The sequence below is a fragment of the Corvus kubaryi genome, unplaced genomic scaffold (genome assembly GCF_017639235.1).
Source record: "Corvus kubaryi isolate FWS band 111438036 unplaced genomic scaffold, C.kubaryi_AGA036_p1.0 132, whole genome shotgun sequence".
NCBI classification, from domain to species: Eukaryota; Metazoa; Chordata; class Aves; order Passeriformes; family Corvidae; genus Corvus; species Corvus kubaryi.
The window spans coordinates 2,127,167-2,137,699 of NW_024580666.1; the positions used below are offsets into that span (position 1 = coordinate 2,127,167).

Genomic DNA, 10,533 nt, shown 5'->3' on the forward strand with positions numbered 1-10,533 from the left:
AATCTGTATAATGTCACAGCAACAGGACACAAAGAACTGATCTAGTATAAAAATCACTCTGTCAAATCAAATTTGTTCCAGACATTTTGATAGAATATCTTTGCACTTGCAAAGCTTTACACCGGAGAGGCTATTGTCTATTCTTGCACAGCCAGCCAAAATCATAAATCCAGTATGAAGTTAGCATTGCTTGCTCTGCTAATTCAACAGGAATGTGATCATGTGCCCAAGCCTGGCCTATCTTTTAGGCAATCACATAGTGCACAGATCTGGCACTAAATGTCATTTAAGCGTGACCAAAGAGGCAGCCACTGTCAGGTGAAAAAACAGTATGGGTGAAAAGACTAACAACCATTTATGTCTGTGACTATTTGGATAACAAATCTCAAAATTCTCTTACCAAGGAAAATTTCATTCTCTGAAAATCATTCAGAATTACCAACTTGCACATACTGTGTCCTGCAACACCTGGTAGGGACTACATTAAAATTTGAAAAGGACAGATATGGCAGGTTAGGCAGTCCATTCACTTGCATTTTGCTCACTGTGGGGATTATAAGAAGGAGAGGGCACTCTCTTGTCTTCATAATAGTTTATTAAATGAAAATATACTGCTTCTGTGAGTACTTTTACAACCTTTTAAAAATATAGCAGAATTGCTTCTTCACTGATAGCTTTAGGTTCACAAATAGGACATAAATTTTACTTCAACACATACATGAGCAGGTATCTCCCTTCAGTAACTCTATGGAGATAGCGATAGAAGAGTTATTTCACAGTGCCAGCTCTATATATTAAACAAAGGGGGGGAAAAAAAAAAGAAGGAAAAAATATACACACACCCACAAACCAAGAGGACATCCAGCAAAGTTTGTTATTCATTTCAATGTACTAGATGGTAATTAATCTGGCATCATACCAGCAACACCAAAAATGAGATCCTGAAAATTAGCAATATCAGGGCAACTACATAACTCTGCTGCACTCTTAACCAATGTCATTAGTAAACAAATGGGTTTTTTCTCTGTGTATGCTGATGACACATATGAAAAGGTACCACTAAATAACAGAGGAACCTTATCTGTAAGACATTTATATCACCTCTCTAAGAAGAAGGTGTGTTACCAGATCTCAATGTCGCAAACTTTTTGGGACATAATATTTTCAGAAAAGCCATTCGAAACCGCAAATGACAGAGAGGGTAAAGAAATGGGTTCAAAGAGGAATTGATCCACAAAAGCCAAAAAGTTGCTTCATACAGGGAGCTATGGATGCACTTTCCTTGGCAGGCCCCACGGATAATCATTAATAAAGAGTATGGGGCCCAGCAAATGGTAAACACACATACAATTATGGCAAGAGACTTTGCTATTTTCTTGTCCCGCTGCAGTTTTGATCCAGTGCTTGAACAGAAAGAAGCAGAAAAGTTCCTTTTGAGAGCTGTAGAACTGGTTTCTGTTCGAGATGGACCATTAGCCACCACTGCTGGTCTCCATGACCTCGACAGTGATGAAACACTGTCCTCTGCTTCTGATGAAGATGAAGCCCCTGGCCTCGGCAAGCCACAAAACCTCCAGGATAAGCTGCTCCTCCTTGGAGGCTCACAGTCCTGCACGCTGCCACGCCGCTGGCGCCTCTGGATGTTGTGGAAGATGTGCATGTTGAAGTAGGTCACCAAGAGCAGCGGCACAAAGAACTCCAGGGTGGATGCACACAGCAGGAAGTACCAGTTGTCAAAGAACTCAGCGTAGCACTGATCCGCCGCTACCACGCTGTGTCCGGCCACGTGCTCCCAAAGCAGGATGGCTGGGCAGTAGAGCAGGAAGGCAATGACCCAGATGGCCACCATCTTGATGGCAGGGCTGGATGTTATTCCCTGCCGGGCTCTGTAAGATACCTGCGAGCAAAAAGGACGTGTCACATATTCAGATAACATTTTGGAAAAATTATGTCAAAAAAACCCATACAAAATCAAGCCAAATGTAATATTTGTTCTGTATCTCCCCAGACACCCAGGACATCTTCACTATGTAAGGTTCTGAAAAACTGCTAGTCTTGTTCTCTATACACTGTAGCTCTGTGATTTATTTTAATATTGGGGATAGGAGAGAAGCAGAAATTATGATGGCTAAACTATCATTTGGCTTCATGGTATGAAAGGAGATAGCTTGTTTCCACCACACAGTAAAGTAGCAATAAGGAATTGGTAAGGAATAGGTTTATGATACATCAGCACAGGCTCAGCAGAGAGCGAAAGCAGCTGTGGGAGTTCCTACCTGCCCAGCAAAAGTAGAAGCCTTCTATATTAGACAGGTTGCCATGTGAGACTGCAAACACCAGACAATGTAATTTTTCATACTGTTTCCTCTTGCCATAGCAGAAAAATCTATCCCAGACGTATACTATAACATCCCCTGCCTTTTTGAATCACTCTATTTTAATATTAAATATTAAAGTTAAAGATTTTCATGTCTATCCAGACAGGATATTAAGAATTAAAATAAAATCATCCAAAGTTAGGAAATACAAGAGCTAAGCCCACCCTGTAACAGCCCAGCCATACTCTTGTCCCCCTGCATCTTTCATAGCACAAAAGTCGCTAAGTTGATGATAAAGCTGGATATTTTTATTTCCTCTGTACTGTTCAACATTTGGCATCTCAGGCTTTCCTCAGAACTGCTGCCTTCCTCATCAGCTTCCTATTCCTATTAGCAGAGCACCTGCATGCTACACAGAGAGTAATGAATGGCACCTTCACAGCCACACACCAAACAAAGGACATTGTCCCTATTTCACCAGCAAGTATCACAGCAGTAGTGCAGGGTTATACACATTGGTTTGGATTCTCTGTTTTAAATATCTGTAACCTAAAGATTCAGACTCCTCTATATCTTAAAGCACCATATTAGCTCTGTGCACAGCTCCAGGTCTGCAGTAATGAATTTGCCACCCTGTGCAAGACCACAGGCAGCTCAGTTTAGAGGCAGAAAACAGGAAGCTGGGCACAGCTTCACAGATTGTTCCATCTGGAGTGACTGGACCCTGGCCACAGGCTAGGTTTGCAGCAGAGGCAGAGGTTGATCCCAAGTCTATGAGGAAGCATGGTGTCTTTTCTTTGGACAACAGCCCTGTTACACATTCCTGGACTCACTCCATCCTAATAACCTAAAGAAGAAAACCAGAATGTGATCATGTTAAAGAAGACCAACAGCAATTGAATAAGAACATGGATCTCAGCTGGGTTACAGGAGTCCTTTCAATTTACATTTCTCACATTCTAAGCTCTGCAGCTTCATTAATGTCTTAGATATAGGGACTCTGAACTTACTGTTCAGCTTTAAAAAAAAAACAAATAAAAACAACAAACCAGCAAAATCCAACTGTAAAACCACACCACTGGGGAAGAAGGGAAAGTGATTAGGCATCGTATCAGCACTTCCCAAATGAGAACCTACCAATCTAATATGAAACATGTCATTCAAGCAAACAGACCCTGAAAGAAGAGAAGGCTTTGCGGTGACCTGACTGCAGCCTTCTAGGACCTGAAGGGCAAGTAGAGACAGGATAAGGGGCAATGGTCTTAAACCAAAAGAGAGTAGGTTTAGATCAGGTACTAGGAAGAAATTCTTTACTGTGAGGGTGGTGAGGCACTGGAACAGGTTGCCCAGAGAAGCTGTGGGTGCTCCCATCCCTGGATGTGTTCAAGGCCAGGCTGGATGGAGCGCTGAGCAACTTGGTCTAATGGAAGGTGTCCCTGCCCACAGCAGGGGGTTGGAACCAGATAATCTTTAAGGTCTCTTCCAATCCAAACCATTCTACAATTCTATGACCAAACACCAATTAGAGCTTAGAAATGGTGAATGATCGTATTTATTACTTGAGTCCTTGGATATCCTCTGAAACAGAAGAATGACAACACTCAAGAAACATCTCTTACCTCTCCACATATTTGGATTCATTCTTCTTTTTGCTTCAAGGGATCAGTTGCCACTCAACTGCTCATTGTCAGCACATGTCAATCACCCCCTGTGGTAATTCAGATCCTCATCTGATCTTCACTCAGTCCATCTCACGTCTCTCCATACCCTCTTCTTAGAAAATTTATCCAAGCCTTAGCACATCCTTGACTCAACCTAGTTTTCATGACCACCACCACTTTGAATGGCCAAAGCCCAAATGCTCCACATGCCTGCTGTCCCTTTCCCACCTTGACCTTCCCATCTCCTGTGTAGTGTAATTCAATAATTTCTAGTGCAGGTGGCACGAGGGTAACATTGAGGTCATAGGCAAGGCAATGTCCTATCTCTAAGTCCCAATGCAACATTGAACCATCACCATTTCTCCATTAAAGTATGGTACCAACAACAAAGCACCATTTAACTTAAAGTGCTAACTGTGAAACACTCTTGAGTTTTATAGAAATCTCAATATATATAAAGCAATAAATAGAAATGTTATTCTTACAGCTTTTGTAACTGACAGGAAACGGTCGTAGCTGATAAGGACAATGTTAAACACTGAAGCTGTGCACAGAAGATAGTCCATAACCAGCCAGAGCTTGCACAGGCTTCTTCCCAAGTGCCATGTCCCTGTCAGGGCATAAGGGATGTACAAGGGCATGCAGAATGCACCTGTGAAAAGAAACCGAACACACACGTCAGCCAGCACTGCACTACATGAGAGCAGAGAAACATTTCTGCAGTATCTGATCAAAGCATGATTCATATTGACTGGAATTCCCACATGGAAGGCTTTGTATTATCCTGCAACCAAATAACCTTTACTAAAAACTAGGTACTAGTAATGTTCTTAAAATTAATACCTCTCTGGAAGGTGCATCGTGTTTATTATGTATCATTGTTACTTCTCCAATTAACACCACCTGCCAAAGGAAGGAGCAGTTGACTGCTTTAGCTACTGAAGTAAACACTATTCTGTGTTATCTGCTGAAATTAAAACAAACAAAAACATCTTTCCCTCCATGTAATTCACTGTTTTCTACAATAAATTACCCAGCTGCCATGCTTTTATCCTCTTAGAAGCATATGTGTCTGAAAGTGTTCCAGAAGTAAATTCTGGTAGAAATACGAGTTCCAGACTAATTTTTAAAACTGTATGATCAAAAGGCTGACAAGAACAGCACAGTTAAATACACCCAGCCTAACATTTCTTCTCATCATAAACCTTGATAATAACCACTTTTCAGTGGCAAGCTGATAGGATACTATCTATGCGAACTCACCAGACTGTGGGAACACACGAGTGACCCAGCCGCACCCATGGCTACCTAAATATAGGCTGCTAAATCCAAACGTTGTGAAAGTGCCAACATGACCTCATTTTAATGGATTTTGAGGTGATCACCCTACTGAGCCCCAGTGCAGCCTTGGGAGGCTGAAGAGCTAACGGCGCAGTCAGCTGGGATGCAGAAATGCAGTGAACAGCATCGACACTGCAACAAAACGGAATCACTGCATTTACAGAGCAATTGGCACTTGGTCTTTGAGCAAAACATTATCGATTTTAACATTCACATCAGGAAAAAAGCTGTGGTTTCAACTTTAGATTTACTACATAATAGTGTGTGTACTACTGTAACCGAGTATCTTGAGAGTTTGCATTTCCATACAAATCTTGCAGTTCCTGTTGTTCTCCCTCTACTACAAATCAAGAGATCTCTATTCAAACGCAGCTATAGGTCCAGAAGCATGGAGACAAAGTAAAGGTTGCTGAATGTCAAAATCAGATAGGTTAGATACGTTAAAAGAATAAGCAAATGACTTGCAGGCTTTTAGCAATTTAGATCAAGAAGAAAGTAAGGATAATTTAGGCATACCCCAAATCTAAATTATATAGCTAAAAAAACACAAATCAGTTTGACTCTAAAGTCAAATTAAGGCAAAGGCAAAGCTTTTAACCAAATTTATGAATAAATCTAGACATTCAGATAAACATAATACCACAAAACAAAAAATTATGGAAAGTAGGTAATGACAAGCAAGCTGTACTTCCTTCTTTGACAGAGAATGTTATTTACCTCATACTTCTCAGCTAGATGCTGGTATTTGTTCAGTATGACACTAGATTGTGAGTCAATGAGAGAACACCAGTTTGTCCACTGGTTTTCCGCTCACTGCTCTGTTTTTTTCCAGTGCACTGTAAATGGAGAGCAGGCAGCAAGAGCTCTGCAGCACAACGAGGCAGAAATAAGCTGGAAGAAGACATCAAACATACAGAGGAAGAGATCAAAACATTATACAAGGAGATCTGGACATCACAAGGATAGGACTGTTAGAAGTTGTGCCCCTGACAGAATTGCTGGCACTGGCAATAAACTAAAAGAAAAGTTTCTTTTGTTCTTTCAGTATACTTCTTAAATATGTACATAAAAAAAAAAAAAGGTGATATAAGTCAGAATACAGATTTCATTAAATAGCCACAACTATTTAAAACCATCCTTTTACACACTCAGTAATTTAACCAAAGCTTTTAGCAGACAGCCAACACTTCAAAGAATATTGCAATACATCAGTCTCCAACTGAGTATCACACTCGTGTTTCAATCGTACTTCTTCTCAGTACAAGTTTCCAAACTGTGTCCCTATGTATAAATATACATGTAGCATCAAACTTCTTAGAAATTGCTTGATTTGTAATTTTTATTTACCTATACAAACACATATTCCCAAGGTATTACCCTAGATAGAGCATGTACAGCAAAACGTCTAAAAGTACTATTTGTCATTATTTAGTCACAAACGTCAGATGATGATCTGTATTGTGTGACAGCAGACTGAAATAGAAGATATTGGCCATGTATGCAAGATCTGTCAGACAATATAGGCTGTATTTGATTTGACTATCTAGATTTCAGCCAAAACTCTTCACAAACAACTCCCACCATTCTTTGTTATTCCATAAAATTCCCACCGTAGTATTTTATCCTGAAGCATTAAACATTACCTGCTTAACTAACAAAGCATCCTTTTTTTTCTGAAAAATCATAGGCTGCTGAAATACTTCATGCAGCTTCCACCACTCCTGATCCTACCCCCAGACACAGCTGCAAAATAGTTCTCTCAGAAGAAAACACACAGAAAACAAACACCATTGCTGCTCCTAAGACTCCTACAACACAATTAGCACGAGGCTCCACACCTGTGACTTACCCACTGCAAAGTCAGAAACAGCAAGATTCAGAAAGAAATAGTTACTCCGATGCCTGAGGTTTCTGTCCATAATGAAAGCAAGGATCACCAGGATGTTCCCAAGGATGGTCACCAGCGACAGCAACACCATGAGGAAAGCCAGCAGCACCAGCACGCCCAGTGAGAACTCGGAGCTCGGCGACTGGCTGGGCCACGTCTCGTTACGCGTTGCAGCCGCGTGCAGAGCTTCGGCCGTGCTGTTGTGCATGGTGGGTATCCAGGTCAGGTCAGTCTGGGAAGGAAGTTGCATCTGGCAAAGTTATCCAAAAGGCTGAGATTCATAAAGAGTTAAAATAGGATGAGTGAAACATCCAGTAAGCATCCAAAAAAAAATTGCCTCAGGACGGGAAAAAATTAAAAACTTTTGATGCTAGATCAATCTAGTTTTCTTAAGAGTTGTTAAAGCATGCGTAGCTCTAGCAGAGTTCTGGTTAAGAAATATGCAGTTTTTTCAAGCTCATATTTTAAAATGCAAGTTCTTCTTTAAGCAACCCGATTCTTATCTGTGGAGGTCAGGAGGGCTGATTTGAGGTTCACTCTTGCTTTCCTCCCTCCCTTCCTGATGTGTTTTGCTTGCTAGCATTATATACAACTTCTTCTAAATTTTGCTTCTTAATCCTGTGTACATATCTTAATGAGAATATAAACTACTTTTTAATTTCATCCTTGTTTATCTGACATTGTTGCAATTCAGCAAGCCTTTGGTCCCTCTCTACTGTAATGTATTTTTTGCTGACAAATGCATGGTCAACTTTGTTGTTGCTGCTGTTCTCCTTTTTGTGGACTATGGGGCTGAAAACTGATATGATGTAAATAAGCATAAATACAATTACTTACCAGAGCAGTTAACCTGTAGTGGCCCAACCCTCAGAGATCAGTTCAAAACTCCCACTGGAATCAGTTTTAAAAATCTTAGCAGCAGCCTCAGTGATACAGCACCAGCTGCTGTTGCCCCAGAACCAAGGAACTAAATACAGACTCCCTGAATGAGAATGAGAGCTTGGCAATTAACTTTAACAGGATGAGGCTTTTGTCTTCCACAAATGCTTGTATTTTGTATGAGTAATGAAGCCACTTGCAGAGAGCTGTGAGCATTCCACAGTTGTAAAAATTCAATCATTTTTATTATGGGTTCTAAAAACACTTTGGTGTCTAATTTTAGATACTTAAATCTGGAAAACGCTGGCTGCCATGTATTTGCCTCTGCTGTGGGAAAAATTCATTAGCATTTGCCAAGTGCTTTTACTGAATGTTTGAATGGCAGTAGTACAAAAATGCAAAACTTTATTATCCATGCAAATATCTTCACAGCATGTATGTCCATCACTGGTTTAAGCTTTATTTCATGTCCAGGTACTGCAGAACACACACTATGGCACAATTACTAATACCAGTAGCCTTTCTTCTGGTAGCCATACTGAAGCCTCAAGATGAAGTTCAGCAGTTTCACTTTTTTTCATGAGAGCCAGCTGACCTTGCCACACTCTTGCTTTCCAGGAGTATATAGCTGCCTAATTGTACTCCCCCTCCCTCCCTCAAAATTTTTTATTGGATCTTAAATCTAACTTGATTTCTTGGAATCTTAAATATCCAACTCTTCCACACCAAGCTTCAAAAGCCTGTGTGTCACAAAGCATCTACACATATGAAGTTCGATACGAGACCCACTTCGTGAGCTTTTAGCGGAATTTTTTGTGCGTGGCTGACTATGATTAAACCAGTCTAGAACACATCTAGCTAGAAAAATATTACAGTAGCTACTAGACTGCCTTCATTTTTCACTGAAATAGACATGCTAGGCAATAAATGAATAGCAAGGATTCATAAGTAAATGTCCCATCTTTCTCTCCCTTCCTTCTTTCCCCCACATTAAGGAAGGACACATACTAAACAGTAGAAACACCACCCTGAACTACAAACAATATGAAGAAATTACTAACAGTCCAGAATTGGTATGCTGATGTAAGAAAGACAATTATCTTCACTTTTAGAAGTTAGGCTTTTAAAAATTTGACTTGTATTATTTCAATCATCTGGAAGATTTCCAGATGCATGTAGGACATTTAGAGGAAGTATTTGATAGTGAAACCACCAAGCAGCTCTTCAGAAGGTACTCAGCTAACAAAGTACCCCAATCAGAGAGCAGATATAAACTCTTGGTCTGGTCATTTGAAACACAAAAACCAAAAAAATCATTCTGATACTACCTTGTAGGAAACTCTAATGCTGTAATAGCTAACCTGTTTTCAGCTATACTCCTGACTGATTTTCAGAATAACAAAGCAAAAACAGTAAAATAAAAAGATATGACAATGGAGCGGCCAGAAAGACAAAAGGCACTATTCACCTTTTCCTGGTAATGTTTGATTCTTCATTGACATATTTTTATTACAGGCAATTGTACTTTGGGTATAAATTAATTCCATAATGCTTCTTTTCTTTTTTTCTTTTGCCAGATAATGAAATTTGTAACTCTTCCACAAGTGGGCACTATGTCTTAAAACCTTATAGTGTCTGATAACAAAAATGGTTAAAACTGCTGCTTCAGTTCAACATTAAAATTAATGACCCAGCAGAATTAAAAAAGTTAAGAGTTGTTTTCAGACATTTTTGTAATCTCTTTCCCTTGTTGTATCTTCTTTTTCTTAGAATAAAGGAAGTTTAAACTTAGGAAATGCCTGCAAACAAAAATAGGAAGAGTAACTTCTCTAACCAAAAGTGTCCACAAGACAGTTACACAGCACCTCATGCTCTCTCAGAAAGAAATTGTGTGAAAATAAAAATGCATTTCCGCTTTGATGGTCCGCTTCCAGACATTTTAAAGGACAGAGGATTCATTCTGCTCACTGACTGTATGGTCTATTTCACCGGTTCCTTTAATTATGCAACATGAAATTCTCATCTTTTCAGCAGGCTCTTACAGTGTCAGTTCTCACAGAACAATCATCTAAGAAATTTTGTAGTGGTTCCATCACATTTCTTAGTTCACTGCCCATGTTCAGTCAGTCTTATGCCACCAAGCAGGTCCTATCTAACATCTGATCCAGAGCAGGACCAGGCACTCCAAACACAGCACTCAACCCCATTCTTTCCTTTCACAAGAGCATCTAAAACTTTTTAAGCGACCTGGTGTATGAATGACTCTAGTCCCACTCTCAGCACAACAAACGGGAGAGTTCAGTTACTAATACAAGACAGGTATTTGAATCCAGGAATGGAGAAGATGAGAAATTCACATTTTCAATTAGTCAACTGTTGTTTGGTGGGAAGGGGTGGGATGGAGCAACGGTTCCAGATGCTGCACTGTCCTCATAACAAGGAGCTC

The 10,533-nt window shown here is 40.0% G+C and overlaps 1 protein-coding gene across 1 annotated transcript; it reads right to left on the bottom strand.

Moving 5' to 3' along the window:
- Nucleotides 1-370: 370 nt before the first annotated feature.
- On the bottom strand, nucleotides 371-10,506 carry LOC121665463 (histamine H3 receptor-like). Its single transcript, XM_042029690.1, has 3 exons — nucleotides 7,170-10,506; nucleotides 4,465-4,631; nucleotides 371-1,897 (listed from the first exon to the last, which is right to left on the bottom strand). Exons 1-3 carry the CDS (start codon nucleotides 7,456-7,458, stop codon nucleotides 1,106-1,108), a joined length of 1,248 nt encoding a protein of 415 aa, XP_041885624.1. The 5' UTR covers nucleotides 7,459-10,506; the 3' UTR covers nucleotides 371-1,105.
- Between the last annotated feature and the right edge of the window lie 27 nt (nucleotides 10,507-10,533).